We start from the raw sequence: 19,301 nt of genomic DNA, 5'->3' as shown, positions 1-19,301 counted from the left end.
AGCATGCAGAAAAAAAAGCAGTTTTCAAGTAGTCAAACTCTCAACAGCAGTTGAATTGCAAGGTTGTTAGTAGAAAACTGCAGTGTTGTAGCACAGTGGCATGGAGATACCTGGAGACATGAGGCTTATATGTGAAGTAAAATGTCTCAGGGCTGCAGTGGGGCATTTGCTCCTCACTTGAAAAAAAGTATGTATGTATTTGCTCTAGGCTTTGCTGGCAGTAGTTCACTATATTGCAGGTGTGGAGGCCAGAAGATGGAAATCAGGCTACTGGAAACAGAGGAAGGCGGCCAAAGTTTTAGGTCTCTTGAAAATAGAATCAGGATTTCTAAAGCAAGTCTGGGGATATCCAGTTTTCCAGGTAAAGAGCAGCTTTGGCTCTTAACCCTCTGTTCTTCAATGTGTCACTGTTTTGGGATGTTCTTTCTGGAGCAATGTTTTATTGTTGCCGATGTAGGGAAATTACTCCTTGCTTTGTGGCTGAAAAAGCAAGGCTTTCTTTTTCAAAAGAAAGGCAAGACCAGGGTTGTTATGCTCAGGTCTTCAGGTGGATTTGGTCTTGCTCCAGCATGCTCCAAATAGCTTCAATCCAGTGCTGTGCTGCAAGCAGTGTAGCCATACCTGGCGTGATGCTGTGTCTGAATTCAGGTAATCTTCTACTGTCTCCAGGTCAGAGCTTCTGTCTTGCCACTCATGGATGGATGTCTGCAAAATATGGTATGGCTGTACTCCACATGACTTGTCCTGAGAGTCTGTCAGGGATGAAATCTCAAACCCTTCTGTCTCATGTTCCTGCCCCATTGTCCTTCCACAAGGAAACGCAGAGGGTAGGAACTGGAAGGCTTGAGTCACGTTTTCAGAAGGGACAGGGCCTTGTTAAGTAATACTTGATGAACAGCACCCAGGATCTTGTGTGGCTGCGCTGTGTTGGCCGTCGAAATATTCCCTCCTTGCAATACACAAGATGAATCAGTTTTTCAGAAGTGCAGAATAGCATGTGCTTTTTCGCTGTCTTCTGTTTTTCATGGGTGCTTTAAAGGAGAGGTGTAATGAGTCTGAAGGCAAGAGAACAAAGTGTACATAGAAAAACCACTCACTTCCCAAAACAGAGTAGGACTTTTAAAAAAAGAGATTGAAAACATTGCTCTTGGAGAAAGGCTTTCAGACTTCTGCTCAGAGAAGACGACTTTAGTCTCTTAATCTTAGTTTTGAAGTCTGGGAAAAAATATATCTGTTACCATTCAGAGCAGCCCAAAGTTGTATTTGGCTGAAGTATGGCGTTTTCGTTTTCAAGCTGCAGTAATCAAATTTATTCTTCCTAACCTGGTGTGCCCTAGATGTGTCAGGAAACAAACATTTGCCTTCCCCAGAATGTAGCTGTGGTTTGGCTGTACCTGGTTGTGATCTAAAGCTCACAGGGAGCTCTCCCTTTGCTGGTTGTGGACCTGCCACACTCGGTGGCCTCTCTGATAGAAATAAACCCCAACTGTGATGGAAAGTGTCGATGTCATTTGTTGGCAGGGCTGTTGGCTTTGATTTGGAAAGTTTATTCTGGAGTTGCTATCACAGGTGCCAAAACATTAGCTGAGTAGCAAGGACTGAATAGGGCCAGCTCGTGTCAGTTTGGCTGCTGCTGTCTCTCTGATGGCTGCCATCCTCAACCCAGCTTCCTTCCTAAATGCCTGCTTCTGGCCTTTCCAAACATGGATTGAGCGTAGCTAGCGCTGCCTGCCAGTGCGTACAGCTGCCTTCAAACGGCTCTGCGACGCGGTGGGCTGCTCTGTCCGTCCTGAATGATTAGCTTTGAAGCATCAGTAATGCTGTTAGTTTTGAACAGAATAACACAAGCAAGAAAGGAAACATAATTGGTTCAGTGTACTGTGAATGGTGCCTTGTTTTAGCAATGTAAGGGAAGAAACGTGGGTTCTTAATTTATATAACAGGTGCATAGGATCAAAACCAAAACCAGGCTCTCAGAACCCTGAACATACACATAGCAAAAGGCAGCCTCCACTAGGAGTTGCTTACAGTCAAAGCAAACAAACGAAAGGTAAGTATCCTCCCCCTTTACATGTGGGAAACAAAGTGTGGAGACACTTAAGGTCAAACATATGTTTTTGTATTGCCAAACCTAGGAGCCCATCAAAGGTTTCCGTACTGGTTTTCAAAAGTTGTTGGTCTGTGGTCCTAGCTTAAAGGCTTTTGGAACATCTTCCAAAGGATCCTGCCTCCCCTCAGTTTTTGGGAAGGTGCATCTGTTCCAGAATCCATTATCTTGGCTCAAGATATCCCAGCAAGATACGAGCCTTCCTGCTAAACATACTGCTGAGGTCCAGGAAGAGGTGGCAGGATGCACCACATGCAGTGAGCTCAGCTGCTTTCCAGCTTGGGAGGTGTGACTGGGACTCAGAAATTGGGGAATGGCCCTTTCAGGTGGGATTTAATTACTGACCTTCTTTAATGAAATTCTTCATTTCTCATTGCTGCTGCTTTGGGGGAAGCACCAGGTAGAATCTGCTCCTGGTACAAGCAGAACATTTTCTATGATCTAGGTGGAGAGAACAAAGCAAAGCCAAAACAAGTGAAGAAGGGCAGAAGGCCATTCTCACTCCTGACTTCAGAAGAGCCATGTGTGTAAGTGGAAATGCTGTCATGGTCCTTTATTTCATGGGGACTAGATGAGCTTGCTAGTGGGCCCGTGCTACTTTTTGAACAACTTAATACTGTCACCAGCTCCTTCACGTGTTTGGGGTTTTAAATGTTTCACCTTCCATTGATTTTAAGTGAATGTATGCAGCTAAAAATTACAAGTACTTGTCTGAAATCAAGTGCATGTCACTAAGGTAATTAAAATGTTGCTAAATTATAATTCTTTGTAGGTTCATTTTTCTGTTGGTTTTGACTATTTTTATAATGGGAAGTTGTCTGGGTTTTTCTGCGTTCTTGGAACAGGATTCACTTAATCCAAAACCCACTGAGTTCAGAGCTGTGGTAATCTGAGACTACTAAATCCCCATAGAGGCATGAAGCACAACACAGTGTTGTGTCTTTAACTGTATTTAGTTGTTTTTTATATGACTGATGCCACTGAGTGTCTCCATTGACATCAAGGGGTGCTGAACGAAGCCCTCTGACGTTACTTACCTTGCCTCTCTCCTGCCTGTATGCAAATATTGCTCATGTGGTGTCTAGAATGGAACAAGTGATCTGAGTATAAATCTAAGTTCAGCCTAGACCATCAGAAACAGGCTACTGGTCTCTTGTACGTGACCTGTGGAGCTGTCAGCTGGTACTTTTGGGGTGTGGTGAATGATGGTTGTTGCAGGCTGTTTTCATTAACCGTAAGTACTGTGCAATCGTCCTGCACTTTTCAACGTGGCATAACTCGGAACAAGCATTCAACTCTGCTGGCTTTACCTGCAGGGGATGTGCAGAGGAATAGACTAGCATGGAGGTATGGGGCCACACTGCTGAGAGCACTTGCAAATTTTATTTCTTCTGCATGCTCGTGCTGAATGAGTATTCATCTCTAGTTAGACTGTCATGTATGTTGGGCTCTTTCCTCTCTTGCTTGCTGCAGGTTGCCTACCCATGCCTATGGGTCCAGCTGATGACAACAAACTAATTTTACATCAGTGTCACTGCTCCTGACAGCAGTGAAATTATCTGCATAAGGAACTGAAGAAAGGGACCCAGACACAGAGACCTTGTGATACTGTAGCATTGCTGTTGCCTCTTTTAATTAATTACTGCTACGGGTCATGAAGTTGAAGAATTTGCCTTAGTGAGGGGTGTCTTGCCTAGTAATCAGTTGCTTAGTTTTGGCTGAGCTCTGTAAATGGTTGCTATTCCTGTTGTGTAAATAGTATCAAGAGGTCGTTGTGCCTTTCTTCAAATTTTTGGGTATTTCACTCAGGTTTCTAGCATTTTCCCCTTTCTTCTCCCTAAAAATAAAGTAGTAAAATGGAAGGAGGAATGGAATCCTAAGGAAATTATTTCAAGTACTGGTGAAGACTCTGATAGAATCTGTCCAGTAAGCCTGTGTATAACTTAACTTTGGTACATGACTTCAGAATCAGAAATGGCTAAACTGGTCAAAAGCATTTGGGATTTGGGCTGTAAAATTAATGTTTAAGGAAGACTGATACATATGCTTAAAGGAAAGAGAACAGTTGTCTGAGCACTTGGCTTCATGTATGGCTTTCAAGTGAGATAGCAAAAAATGGAAGTATTCAAATCTCGGGGTGGGGGGGGTGTCGATGGGGAGAGGAAGGAGGGTCAGGGAATTGGTATTCCTCACTTTTCCATTTCTTGCAATTTTGCCTTCTGAGGCTGTTGCCTGAAAATATTCTAGTCCCTTGCTTCATTTAGATTTTTTTTCTTTGCTTTTGTTTCCTCTTCCATTCTAATCTTCTTAACAACTTTTATGTTGACAGATAAAATGAAAAGAATAAGAAATACAATTGAACTTGAATGTATCAATATCTTTGAAATTTTCTGTGCTATGCCATCTTATATGGATCTTACCACAGCGGGTAAAGCATATTAGGAAGCAATTCCTATAAAAAAAAAGTCATCTGTCATTGATAAAACAGTTGGCGTTAACATCTGAATTATCGTTAGGCTTCAAAGTTGAGATGAATGAGGCAATTCACACCTCTCATAAAGCTATTTTATTTCATCTCCCTGTAGAATTAGATAGACAGCCTTGTATTGATTTGCATTTGGAAGTTTTCTTTATAATTGTACAGGGCTAGAAACTGACATCTTTCATTTAAAAACAACTTCAGTTTTGTTGTAAATCCACAGAGGGTTACATAGGTGTGTTTCAGTTTTTAGGCGTTCCACCATGTGTGGTTTCTGTGGCACTTTTCTTCAGGTACTGTAAGGCAGAGTTCTGTGGCAGTGAAATGCTTTCCCCACTGGAGATCAGAAATGCAGTTGTTACTTTATTGTTGTCTTTGGATGATATGGAGCAGGAAGATATACTAGGCTCCTCTGGGAAATATTTTGTATGTATTTATGACTTTTGGTGGTGGAAGAAATGTATGGGATTTTCTGGTGTGGATGTGGTGAGGCATAATGAAAGATGAGTTATAGTAGACTCTAAATAAATTAATGAAAGTTCTTGTAATTTTTCTTTCACCTCTATATTAAAATTATGCATGTCGTCCCAGGAAAGTTGAGGAAGGAGTTGACGTTACAGTAAATAATTTAGAAACCCTCTGATGTAGACCCACTCTATCAGCCTAGATTGTTTTAAAATGTAGTTTATGTGCATCAGTCCAGTTTTCATGCTTTTATATCCACTTTAGGAGGAGAAACAAAGATAGCTCCTCAAGAGCATAAATCTTTTCAATTTGCGTGTACTGTGGAGTTAGCAAGTCCTTTAGCATTCCCGATCTTACTGTCAGCAAGTCACCCAGATAGGTCCACATTCAGAGAATTTGTCTCACTTAGCACTGGGCTGATGTGATGTTATTTCATTTAATCAGCATAAAACAATTTATCACCTGTCTGATCTGAAGGCAGTGACCACTCTGTTCTCCCTTGGGCATGGCAGCTAGTGCTTGCCCTGCTCAACACCTGGCATTTACCAATCTGAGTCTCTTGGCTGCTCAGTTTAAAATGTTAACCATTTGGACTGAGATTAAGTAAGGTGGGTTTCTTGCCTTCTGCTACTGAAACTATGCTGTTTCTGAGATCGGGGGTGGCAGAGGTTGGGGAGAAGACTGGAGGAGGGAGTAGTGAACTGTGAGAGGTTAATCACCCTTTCTTTGCTCCTTGAGAGTATTTAGGAGCAGTACTGTTATGGCCATTTGGTGTTGACACCAAAGATGCATCTTCCAACATTCTACTGAAAACCAGGCTGTTTTGGGCACCACTGAAAGGTCTCTAATTGTAGGTGCTTTGTAGACATGTAACAGGATTTTCCATTCCTGTGTATGTGTTCCATCTTCTCTTATTACTTCAGTGTATCAAGCTGAAGACCAGGTCCTCCCCTGTAAGCCAACTGCATCAGTGAGGAAGGATTTATAGCCCTCAGCTGTTCAGCATCACACACTATGACAGTATATTGTGGGAGCAACCTGCCTTGCTCCACGTGTAATTCATAGATTCATAGATTCATAGATTTCTAGGTTGGAAAAGACCTTAGAGATCATCGAGTCCAACCATCCCTAATCCCCATTAAACCATATCCTCAAGTAGCTCATCCACCCTATTCTTAAACACATCCAGGGATGGGGACTCAACCACCTCCCTGGGCAGCCTATTCCAGTGGCTGACAACCCTTTCAGAGAAGAAATACTTCCTAACATCCAACCTGAATCTCCCCTGACTAAGCTTATGCCCATTTCCTCTTGTTCTATCACCCGTCACTAATGTAAAGAGCCCTTCCCCTACCTCCCCACCATCTTTTCTCAAGTATTTATAGGCCGTAATCAGGTCTCCCCTCAGCCTCCTCTTTTCCAGGCTAAACAGCCCCAACTCCCTCAGCCGCTCCTCATAAGTTTTATTTTCCAGCCCCTTGACCAGTTTGGTCGCCCTTCTTTGGACTCGCTCCAGGAGCTCAATATCTCTCTTAAAGCGAGGGGCCCAAAACTGGACACAATATTCCAGGTGCAGCCTCACCAGTGCCGAGTACAGGGGCAGGATCACTTCCCTGCTCCTGCTGGTCACACTATTCTTGATACATGCCAGTATCCCATTGGCCTTTTTGGCCACCTGGGCACACTGCTGGCTCATATCAAGCCGGTAGTCAACCAACACCCCCAGGTCCTTCTCTGCCAGGCAGCTCTCCAGCCACTCCTCCCCGAGCCTATAGCGATGCTTGGGGTTTTTACACCCCAAGTGAAGGACTCTGCACTTGGCCTTATTAAAGCTCATGCCATTGGCCTCAGCCCAACGATCCAGTCTGTTCAAATCCCTCTGAAGGGCCTCCCTACCCTCGAGCAGATCGACACAGCCTCCCAGCTTGGTGTCGTCCGCAAATTTACTGAGGGTACATTCAATCCCCTCATCCAGGTCATTGATAAAGATGTTAAACAGAACTGGACCCAGCACTGAGCCCTGGGGAACCCCACTGGTGACCGGCCTCCAGCCGGATTTAGCCCCATTTACCACCACTCTTTGGGCCCGGCCATCCAGCCAGTTTTTAACCCAAAGGAGGGTGTGCCTATCCAGGCCAGCAGTTACCAGTTTCTCAACCAGAACACTATGAGAAACTGTATCAAAGGCTTTACTGAGGTCTAGGAAAACTACATCCACAGCCCTTCCCTCGTCAACCAGGCGGGTCACCCTGTCATAGAAGGTGATCAGGTTTGATTGGCAAGACCTGCCTTTCATAAACCCATGTTGACTGGGCCTGATCACCCGGTTAACCTGTATGTGCTCATTAATAGCACTCAAGATAACCTGTTCCATGACTTTGCCCGTCACCGAGGTCAGACTGACAGGCCTGTAGTTCCCCGGATCCTCCTTCCGCCCTTTTTTGTAAATGGGGGTAACATCCGCCAGCCTCCAGTCCAGCGGAACTTCCCCAGTGAGCCAAGACTGCCCAAAGATAATGGACAGGGGTTTGGCAATGACATCTGCCAGCTCTCTCAGGACTCTCGGGTGGATACCATCAGGCCCCATAGACTTGTGGGCATCCAGCCGAAGGAGCAGATCCTTGACCTCTTGGATCACAGGAGCTTCGATTTGCTCTCCCTCCCTGCACTCAGACACCGAAGGCCAGCTCACCTGGGAACTGCTGACCTTATTATTAAAGACTGAGGCAAAGAAGGCATTAAGGACCTCAGCCTTGTCCTCATCCCTAGTGACTAACGTACCCCCTGAGTCCAGTAGGGGCTGGAGGTGATCTTTAGCCCTCCTTTTGTTATTAATGTATTTATAGAAGGACTTTTTGTTGTCCCTTACAGAGCTGGCTAGTCTAAGTTCCAAGTGGGCTTTTGCCTCCCTGATTATCTCCCTACATGTCCTAACTTCCTCCCTGTATTGATTCCTGGATGCCTGCCCATTCTTCCAAGACTTGTAGATATCCCTTTTTCTTTTGAGATATTCCCAAATCTCCTTTGTCATCCAAGCTGGTTTTCTACCCCGGCGGCTCGATTTCCGGCACACAGGGACAGCTCGCTCCTGTGCCTCCAGAATTTCCTTTTTAATTGGACCAATTAAGGCAAATCATCTATTAAAAACAACCTAGTTGAAGGTACCTGGGGCAGATTAGGGGAGTGCTCATGGGAACCACGTCAGAGGTCTGGTAACAGGCATGAGATAAGCAATAATGGTTGCGACTGCTGCCTTGGCTGTTTGCCTTCAGCCTCCTGGGTACGGCCAGAGTTTCCAAGGAACAACCAAGAAAACTGGGGATGAGTGGCATGAGTAAATGTCTTCCTGCAACAGCGGCTCCTCCTTGCAGGGAAGCTGAAGCTCATGAGCTGGAAATGTCCCCAGCTACTCTGCTTCTCCAGGACGTCCCCCAGGTCTGCAGGTGGCTGGAGGAGGCAGGCAGAAGGGAAGCGGAGTGGCTGTGGGGAAGGACGGTAGAAGAGGACCTTGTTCAAGAAGGGTGAGAAATGTTCAGAAGGAGGGAGTCAGAGGAGTAAAGGGAGGAAGTAGCTAGTTAATTGTTGTGTAGGCTTTGGTGGGTGGAGGGACGTTCAGTGTAGGGCACAGTCGGACACGTTCTGCTCTTTGGGTCCAGGCATGAGGCAAGGTTCTGTGAGGTACAAGCTGAGGTGAAAAAGTTAGTGAGTGTAGGCTTGCAGTAATCTATAGTGTAGGACAGAAGGTGGCTTGGAAACTAGGCCAAAAATCAGAATACAAGAGCAGTGAGAACCAGGCATGCAACAGAGGGAAGTGGGAAAAACTCAGACAAAAAGTACTTAGCAACAGGCCTAACAACGCTCCATTGTGCAGATGCTGCCCTTGAGACCTGTGTATTTTGGAGAGTTCCTGCTCCGGAAGGCAACCAGCGCCAGTGCCTGATGGTCTCCAGCTGTCCTGCAAGCTGTGGCACTTGCTGATGCTGCCAGCTCTCTGGAGTCATGACATCTAGTGCCTCTTGCTGTTCCCTTCCTTTCCCATTCAGTATTTCCACCCCCCTTGAATTTGCTGGCGTAATTCCAGTGCAATCAAAACGGTCCTCCCATTTTGTGGATTTTCCGTAATTTTATTTTTGTCTACTGAAAAACTCTTGAGCTAATGCAAACTATTTGGCTTGACTAGAGTTGGAAGTAGCTACACATGCTAGTAGTTACATTAGTGGGTCATTCAAGTGGTGCCTGATAGAACTGGAGGTGTTTATCTTTTAGCTTTGATTATTTCAACTGGATTAGCACAGCTGGTCATGGCCTTAGTGATGCTTCAGTGTGTTTTAGAGTAACAGTGAGAATGTAAAGTCCACCGATCAAGTTAAACAATACCTCTGTTAATGTACAATATGAAATAAGGGATCAGAGGAAAGGAAATGTTCATAGCTTGTATTTTCCAAACAGCACTTGTAAGTTGTCATGCTGGATATATGCATGTTGTCAAGTTGCATGTAGAATGAAGGGACAAATTCAGGCTCTGTTTGGTATTTCTTCAGCTTTTTGGCCTTAAAGGGACCTTTTAACATACTGTTTGTCTATGTGATTTTTATATTAGAGCTGGTAGTGGGATTATTTTAGCAAAAGAGAAGGAAGAGTTAGAAACAGATAAAAGGTTCTTTCTGACTAGTTAGAAAATATATGTGGGAGGGCCTGGCCACAGTTTATCTGAGGCAGGAAGAGAAGACATCTCCCTTTGACTTAGAGAAAGTCTCTGCTCCCTGCAGCCTACCTGGATGTTACTCATTGCTCACGGGAGCAGAAGGTCTGTAGGGTTAGTTGCTGTTTGATGTACCACAGTCACTTGCACCAGGGCATAGCGCTGTGCTCCCATCAGTCTGTTGCACTTGCTTGTTGATTTTTTTCTGGTAATTCCTGGCATGCTCTACTTCAAGCATAGTGATTACCATATTTTAAACATTGGCAAATCAAATAGTAGCTGTTTGGCTATGCACACGCTGTGCTTGAGGAGTTTAATGTACTTTGTGTGTCTTTCTAGTTGAAAACGTTTTATTAGTCACAACGGGACTGAGCTGTGCTGTGAGTTTGTGTGCGGCGAGCTGTGCTCCCTGCTAGGTGAGGATGGCTTATGTTTCTGTGGATGAGGACAGCAGCCTTGCAGCGGAGGGTAACAATGGCTTTAGCACTGCTGAGGCACAAGAGCTACATAAAGAAAGGACCTCACAAACTTCTGGCAGCCTACAGTGGCTGGATTCCCTTTCCCAGGTGTGGCTGGGCTAGCATAGGCTTTTCTCATGCACCAAGTAGTTGCAGGGGGAGCCCTGGTTGAAAATTGCTTCCTATTTCATTTGATTTGGTCTCCTCTCCTAAATTAGTTGGGTTTTAATTGCTGAATTTTCCTCTAGCTGAGGCAGCAGCTGCACCAGACAGATGAGTCTCAAGGAGGACAAAGTGTTGGCTCTTGTTCAGCTGGGCCAGACACAATGCAAGGTAATTTTGGCACCTTCCTCTGTGGTACTGGGACATAATCAATCTTGGAGTCTTTGAAGACATTGTGCAACATGAAAATCTCAGGCTTTGGACTAAAGCTTTGTTTGGAAATACTGTTGAGAAGTGTTTCAAAATACAAAGGAATAAAAACTGTGAGAAGATGGATCCCACTGAGCTCGTCCTCTGATTATGCTTGCTTAGGAGTATTCTGTGCAGTGGAAGCTATAGGCTCAACTTTTTTTGAGACTCAAAAATCAGTCTGTCTTTGAAAAAGTTGGTGAAGGTAGATTGAGTAGTCTGGCTTTCTGGTTTGAGTATAGCTTTTACAGTGTGGACAGCATTTTAAAAGACAGTGCAGAACAGCTGACATCTCCACTGTGTGTTAAAGAACTGTTAAATTATGCATGGTCAGTTAACAAAATGAATATATATTTAGCTTTTGGAAGAAGCTCATTTTATTTGCTAAACAGGCCTCTGCTTTTTGGAACTTACACTAATTCAGCTAGCTTCAATGGCCAAAGTCTCTCTGACTTTATTTGTACCAAAGTTCAGAATGGAGCCCAAACCCTCTGCTGATCTAAAACGAACACATCTCCACAGCCGATTTCAGTAGAGCTGGCCAGATAGGCATCAGGTAAGGATGCAGTTTTCTGTGCGTTTGGCACCTTAAGTCATTTATAATTGTGACAGGGAGGTGTTTAAAGGCAATGCCTTTGGCATGTATTAAGTGTTTTAGAGTTGCAGAGGAGTTTGGAGTAGGGATCGTTGTTGCTTTCCAAACCACTCATGCTTTAGACTCCAGTGTAGTATAATTTTTCTTGCTCTTCGAATGTGATTTTGTTTTTCAAAGCAGAGCAAGATACTTTGTTTTTTATAATAACAGTGAGGTTGTAAAGTCTATAGTTTGCCTACTTTAAAAAATAAAAGGCTTAGCTGCAGTTTTAACCAGTACTCAAGGGAAAAACAGACTTGAACAGAAAAATAATGTACATAATTGTCAGTCACCTTCCATCTGATCTGAAGCATAAAATTGATTTGTTTTAAGAAAGCTATAAGCCTTTTAGAATTGAAGGTATGTACAGTGGAAGGTGTTCTGCTCCAGTAGTAAGTTCACACACAAAGAAATGAAATACAGAGAGGCATCTTGGGGAGCAGGTGCTTCACATCTATGGCATAGAGTTAGTCTAGCAGAGGGCTCCCGTCATGGTCAGGGGGCTGGAGCGCTTGTGCGAATAGGGAGCGGGGTTTGTTCAGTTGTAGGAAGAGAAGATTAAGGGAGATAGTACGGCTGTCTTCAACTATGTATTGGGAGGAGTAGAGAAAGTGGAGCCAGATTCTTGCAGGCACATGGTGATTGATGTGCTGAGAAGCAATGGACACAGTTGGAACATGGGAAATTCTCATGAGATACAGTTTTTTAAATTACTTTTTCTTTTAACAACAAGGATGCTCAAATATTGAAACAAGAGCCCTGAGAAGTTGTGGGATCATCCATCCTTGGAGGTGCTCAAAACGTGGCTGAATGAAGCCCTTATGTAGTTTGTCCTGCTTTAAGGGGAAAGTTGAACTAGAGGTTCCTTCCAAACTAAGTTATTAGTTAGGAAGTAAGGGGCAGCTTGGAGAAAGCAGGTGAGACAGTCCTAGAGGGAAATTAGCAGGATAAATTGCTGAAATACTGCTGTTGGTAAGTTTTCTTCTCTCATTCACAAATAGTGCTTTTTCTCTGGTGTATAGAATGGCTTTGTTGCAAAACTTCAAGGAGGAGTTTGCCCACAAGGTTGTCTCTGGTGCTCATTGGCAGTGCCCGTCCTAGAGTAGAGTGTGGGGTGCTGCCTGTCTCTGGGGTGAGAGCTGCATCTCAGCAGTGTCCATGCAGCGTGCCGCTCGGTCTCTGCCAGGTCACTGTATTCCTCCTCTCTTCTTTTTCTTTTGGAGAGGGTATTTTGCATTAAGATGAAAGAGATGAGATAAACTAATTTTAGTGTCAGAGTTATTAAACACTTCAAGATATTACTTATCAGTTCTAATTTGATTTCAGCACCCAGGCATGCATATAGTACTGAAAACTTTTATTACATTTCTATAATTGTGTTAAAAGTGATACCCTTGGGCTAGTATCGAAGCAAGTGAAACTGCCAAGCTCTGTGCGTGACAGTAGTGACCTGATAGTACTGCTAGGGGAGCGGGGCTTGCTCTTTGCTGGTCTTCTAATGCTCTGTGTTCTACATCAGGCTCCTCAACTGTCAGGGGCTTAGTGCTGTTTCTATTTAAGTGCCCTTTGCATCATTTGGCTCTAGACCAACACAAACTCATCTTTGGGCTCTTGCAGTATTCGTTGTAGGAGATGGCTGGGTGGGGAATCCCGGGAGTGCAGTTCCAGCTGAGATAGCTGTATTCTTAAAGGTTCCTGCGGTGCTGTGGTTCCAAGGGGAACGCTTGGCGCAGCACTGATAGCTGTGTGTGCCTTCCTTGCCAGGACTGGCATGGAGTCAGCATGGAGCGCTCCGTATTTCAAACCCTTTGATACAGGTCTCAGCTTTGCAAAAGCCTTTCAGACAAAAATTCAGAGGGCTACTATAAGGAGAAACGCTTTGAGTAACAGCAGCTGGACATGGCAGATGCTGAGTACCATTTAGAACCCCTCTGTTCAGACACCTATTTACAAAACTGACTTAGTCTGTACTATAATTTCGCATTTGCTTTGTGGTGGCAGCTAAGGGAGGTGGTCCTTCCCTGACCCCTAGTTCCTCGTGACAGAACAAACGTATGTTCATGGGGTGAACTGGATCAGGGAACCAATCCAAGTCAAAATTAGCCTGGCCAAGAAGCTAATTTCGACCTGGGACAGCTTCTCTGGCAGACGAGAGCAGGCGAGCGTGCCCAGCCGGTGACGAGCGCGCAGCCCTCCCGCGGCTGCTTTTAGCCTCCTGCCAGCGTACGCCCATGCGTGATGCCCTGTCCCAAGGTCTTTCAGCAGAGTTTAGGACTTCAAACTTGAGTGGGCAGAGTTGTGTTTTCCTATATTTGAGTTTATATCCAAGCATGAAACAAATCCATGTCCAAAGTAGTATCCTGAGTCAGTCCAGTCTGTGACAACTTTGATGTTTGTTTGTGAACCGATATAAAAACATAGGTAAAGTGAAATATTTCACTTTGGTTTTGACCTTTTTGACATAAATCAGCTGCACTTTCAAATGAGAGTAGTTGTAAATGGGAAGCAATATCTTCAAGTCAGATTAAATGTTTCAGCCAGCTCTACGTTTGTTTTTTTCCTGCCGAGGGAGCGTATTGGAGCTCCTCTCTGCAATTCTGCTCTCAGGGAGCTGTTGACCCGGAGCTGGCTCTGAGCAGAGCCTGCTTGCGTGGATGTTCCTCTACTACTTTTTCAGTCTGCATCCTTGTACCCTCTTGTTTTTCATCGTTGTCAACTGTATGTGGAGTCCTGCTGTGTGTTAACCTGCAAGGCTGGCTGGTGAGGATTAATGCCGTGTAATTGCTCGTTAATATTTCTGTCACAAGGCCTGGTCCACGCGTTCTGTGGTGACTGGAGTGAAATCCTCTGAAGGAATATGGCCTCTTGGAGAATAAGGGCTGTTTCCAGCCATTGGTGCCCCATTGGGTTTTGTTTTGGTTTTGTTTTCGTTTTTTTTTCATGCCTTTGGTTTTGGATTTGCTCTACTTAATAGTCCCTTGTTTTTTTTGTCTCCTTCTTAAAACATGTATTTGTGAAGCACCAGAATAATATTTATCTGTAGTCTGATACAGCTCCTTTCTGGCACCTGCAAATCCCATGTTGTAGAAGAGCAAATAGACCCTGAGTGTCCATCACAACTTTGTGTGACGTGGGTTTCCTAATCAAGGACACTAAACTTACTGAAACATACGCAAAGATGAAATGATTTAAAAAAAACCCAAACAAACAAACCAAAACCAAACCAACCACCACAAACAACAACAAAAAAACCTCCCAAAAAGTATTACACAAAATAAGTTTTTAATCAACTTTCAGCTATCTAAGTAGTTGTGAGGTGGGTGTGATTTCTGTGCCTTTACATTACGTATAGGCAAGCTAGAACTTGGTTTCAAAAATTTCAAGATTATTGTTAAGTAAATGGAGATCTAGTAAGTTAAAACCAGTTCATTGCGGTTCAAGTGAATACTTGTTGACTTGCACTAGGAGTTAAGCCTAGAAATTGAAAGAGCAGTCTCTGACTTCCCAGCGGTTGTAGGTAGCTCTGGATCTCTCTGTGTGGAGTTACTTACCTCTGGCCCTAGACAGCTAAACTGAGGCGGTTGGAGAAATAAATTCTGTTTTTGTGGCAACTATTGCTGCTTGTTTTGTTTTGAAATCTGATTCAGAAAGGAACTAAACATGTTAAAACTAGAGGGAGGTGGGAGGAAAGCCACTTCAGCTACCATAGCTTTTAGAAAACTCAAATGCCTTTTTTCTTTTTATGAGCTTCTTGGGGAAGCCTCAAAAAAAAAAATCTTTCAACTCCTAAGTATAAGAGGTGAATAAGTGGTTCCTTGAGGCACTACACAGGTGAATATTGCATCCTAATTTGAGGCATGATTTTTACTGAGATGTTCAAGTTATGATGCTGTTAACACAAGGTGTACCGTGGAAATGTTGCCCCGTTGAATGTGGATCTGCAGTGATTCTGATACACCCTTGACTGTTTAGATTACTTTGTGCTTAAGCACATTGGGCTTGTGTTAAAAGCCCAATTTTAACAAGTAAAATAAGTTAGCAGCTGATTAATGTGATGATACCCAAATTTAGGTGAAACAGTCATAAATTAGTGTCCTTGAGACAATAAGTTTCACAATGTCATTCCTTATGGGTTGTGTTTTGTTTCAAAATTTTAAACATGGTGGTTCTTTTAATTTAAAGAAGCATTATTTACTTCTATGGTGTAAGCTTGGAAGGTTTTCTAATTATTGTGTTTTTTTTGTTTGCTTTAAGAGTCAGATTTACAGATCTGTCAACATCGAGCACCAACGTGTTGCACCAAAAAAATGGAAGAAAGCTACCAGGCAGCTGTTCGAAGGGAGAGGACTCAAAGTATCCAGGCACTCAACTTTGAACTGAAATACATGATTGTTGGTCATATCACAGCTTTTCAAGGTAGGAACTTGTGAGGTACTGCAGTCCTATGAGTAGTTTATAAAAGTATCCTCTGCAATCAGAGGGAAAAGCTTTCCTTTGTTTTTCACTTCTCTTGCATTGCATGCTGTAGTCGTTGGCTTATGGTTTACTTCCCTGTTCTTTGATGATCCAGTTTTTGGTAAAAGGTGATGGCACTTAATCTTGGCTGGTATTTTAAGCGTTTGCCTGAGTCTAATTAGGAATAGATTTAAGCTTAGACCTTGTTCCTGGGACCATTTTAAAAAAGATTGGCATGGATTTTTTTCAAGGCTTTTTCACATGTCATTTAGGCGCCTGATGCTGTTTGTTTTTTGTTATTTTCTTGTGTTGCCAAACTGCTTACGAGTATAGAAAGCTAAATGAAAATGCATTTGTTGATGGTGAAGAGTAAGTGCCCTAACTGATATGTCAAATGAGAACACAGCACTCCCTTCATGTCAAAATGTTTCACTACCTGGTGGGTCACATGAAGAGTGATCCGTTTTCAAGAATTACAGCCACACCAATATGAATGCTTGAAAGAACCTGTGCTGAAAGTCTGTTCTCATAACTTTTGCTGTTCTCAAAGCTGTCTTGCTCTAACAGGTTGATGTAAGTCTATTAGTGTCTCCATACAGATGGTTATTGTACTGTTAAAAGGGAGGAAAATGCTTGTGTAGGACTGTGTACTATACAGTGTTGAGCATTGGAGACTTTTCTCCAGAACGGCATTTAAGCATGGGCTGTGAACTTTAAATATATGAGTTGAGTGATTAAATCAATCATGGAGTGATGAATCCAGCTTACTGACTTCTGTGGGCCTAACTATGTGCTTAATTTTAAGTCACTGCTTTGGTATGTTTAGTGCTGAGCACCCTCACGGAATGGGTTTTGAAAGCAAGCCAGTAGTTATTAAAATACAAAGTGTTGAGGTCTGTATGATTAAGCCCGTTGTTGCAAGGCAGTTTTTATCAAATAGCTTTTTTGTCTAGTTTCTTCTAGTATCTTTCTATAAATAAAAGATGTGAGTGACAGTTAATAAGAAATAGCATATTATCTAAAATTGATGATAAGTGATGGTGGAAGCCTGAAAGAGACATGCAAGGGTGAGGCAAAAGTTTTCTTCTGCTTTTGGTCATTTACCTCTCTTTCCTCTGTTCTGTACCAATGAGTGAGATATGGCATTTTGGTTTGTTTTACAACTAATTTTTGAAAATTTTTAATATTCCCCATGATTTAAAAATTTGTTTGGAGGGCACTTTGAAGGAACACTGTAGTAAAAGGATGACTGTTGGCATTGTTAAATGCTGGTAAGTTATTCAAGCAATCTTTCAGTATCATGATTGAATAAAGAGAAGGTCAGAATAGATTAACCTACCAGCCCCTTTAGGTCAAGCCAGAGGCTTTATTGTCCATTGCTCATGAGGCCTTTTGATAGAATGAAAGAAGTAGTTAGACATTTCACACAGTTTAAATTTACAAGCATTTCTCTGGAAGTAGGTAAATAGGTTGGTTGTTGTAACTTGTTACAGCCGGTCTTCTGTCTACATTAGGTGGGAACACTTGAAAAATATAACTTTCCTCTTTTGCACTGAGAGCTGCTTTTGTTCTTTGGTTTTGTCCCAGGTGTCAGTGAAAAGCCTCTCTCTTTATCTTGTGCTGTATAAACATTCTGTTGCTAAGAGTAGTACTGTGTGAGACATTTACCGAGAGGGAAGATCTTTGCATTGAATTAACTCTGTCCTTTTGGTCTGTTTTGGTTTGTTGCTATTTTGAATGATAAAGTGTGAGTGTGTGAAAAGCACGTTTAAAGTCTGAGAAAAGAAATGTCCTTATTTTAGAAGCTTTCAGGTTCCTTTCAGATTTCATGTTTCTTGCAGCAGTAAGAACTGGCTCAGACTTGCTAAAAAAAAAAGACTATTTATCTGTATGTGGTGGTGTTTATTTGTACAATTTTCATGCACAATTTCTTTTCTCTTATATATACACACAGATTTTTAGTGCTGTTAGTGTAGTCAAAGCAAAGCAGTAGTTAGCCTTGCTGCCTACTGCTGAGGAAGAGAAATCTTAACTGCTTTTTATGCATTTTTAGCAGACAATAACATTAATGTTACAGCCATACTGATAATTTTCAAGACTAATATGGTATAAGAAATAGATTTTCAGGAGTCTGGCTTTGAGAACGCAGTGGTGGGAATTAAATTTCAGTGGAAAGAGAGAGCCACTTTTTTTGGAGGGGGGGAACAGAGAGAATGTGTTTAAGTTCTCATCTCCTTATTTTCCTTCATGGAAGTCAAGAGACAGTTCTGAGGACCTGCAGTTAGATACCACAAGTATTACTAGGAAGGAGGTTTCTCATGTGAGTAGTTCTTTGTTATGAGTTCAGTTAAATATTCCCTCTTCGTATTGCAGTTGTCTGTGGACATTTGGGACTTGAAGAGATTTTTGTTTTCATTTTTCTTTTTGAAATTGAAAATGTTATTTAAGTAGCTTTACCCACAGCTGAAATAGGACAATTTTCACAGGTGCTGGATTTAGTTGTGCAAAATAATTAGTCTGTAAGACTTGATCAAATATACCACAGCTGTGGGCAGACTTGTTATATTTGGACAGCCTTAGCACTAAGGTCAATCCTGCTATTTTTCCTCCGTTTAAGTTTTTCAATATTGGCAGCCCAGACCTTGGTCAAACACTTAATAAATCAAGCTTCTGCATGGATGTTTTTTGCTTGAATTTGTGTCTGAAATGCTATTGCTGTTACACCTGATTTGAGTAGGAAGAGGCACATTGACATCAGCTGCAGGCTGTAAAATGCCCTCCCCATTAGTAACAGGAGGAAGGGAGAGAGGCAGGAAGGAAAGGGCTAGCTGGCTGCTTGGGAAGGATGTCATCAGAATCAGCTCATGCAGAATCATACATTGTCGCAAAATCTTTTGGGTGTTGGGCGTGTTGAATGTAACCAGGCCTCTGGGGAATGGTTTCATGGAAAGCTTCTGGATTCACTTTCTCTTAGTGTTTTGGTCCATGGTGTAGCCTAAAAATCATAATCATGGTGTTAATCACTCTACAGATGTATTATTAGTGACTCTGCTCCAAATGGAGTCATAGGCAAGGTGGACTGAGTGGATGAGATGTCTAAGTGTGCCAAACTGTAATAGGAGCAGCATAACAGAGAATGTGCCTGTTGTAGTGATCCTAGTGTGTCACTGTCTGGCTCTTCACAGATGAGTTTGTTTTGGATGCATCTTGGAGTGAGTCAGTTTGTCCTATGCAAAGATGTGCCCATCTTTCTGTCTGTTGCTGTGGCTGCGGTCTGCAATGCCCAGCAGAACTATTTACGTGAATGATCAAACAGGATGCTTTCATTTTGTAACTTGCTTTCCCCTCTGATAACCAGAATATTCTCCTTTGAACTTACTGGGTTTTGTCCCAACTTTTTTTAGGCTTGTGTGTAAACAAATGTATTGTTTTATGTTAGATTTATGTCTTAAGGGTGATGCTACATGTTCCTTGGCACAGTCATCTCTCTGTTCCCCCCCCAATTCCCTCATGCAGTCCTTGCACTCCCTGGGGACGCTTCCAAGCAAGGCAACTGTGATTCATTGTTAGTGGATTAAAAGTGGTGTGGG

The 19,301-nt window shown here is 42.8% G+C and overlaps 1 protein-coding gene across 1 annotated transcript in view; it reads left to right on the top strand.

Annotated features, from left to right (window-relative positions):
- Positions 1-19,301, top strand: part of LOC104374787 (glypican-5) — a 384,054-nt gene that overhangs the window by 10,865 nt on the left and 353,888 nt on the right. The window contains exon 2 of the mRNA XM_086618456.1: positions 15,511-15,672. Within this exon, the coding sequence (XP_086474582.1) occupies positions 15,511-15,672 (162 nt within the window). The remainder of the gene's footprint in view (positions 1-15,510; positions 15,673-19,301) is intronic.

Source organism: Tauraco erythrolophus, chromosome 11 (genome assembly GCF_009769465.1).
Source record: "Tauraco erythrolophus isolate bTauEry1 chromosome 11, bTauEry1.pri, whole genome shotgun sequence".
Taxonomy (NCBI): domain Eukaryota; kingdom Metazoa; phylum Chordata; class Aves; order Musophagiformes; family Musophagidae; genus Tauraco; species Tauraco erythrolophus.
This window is presented reverse-complemented; position numbering and strand designations above follow the sequence as displayed.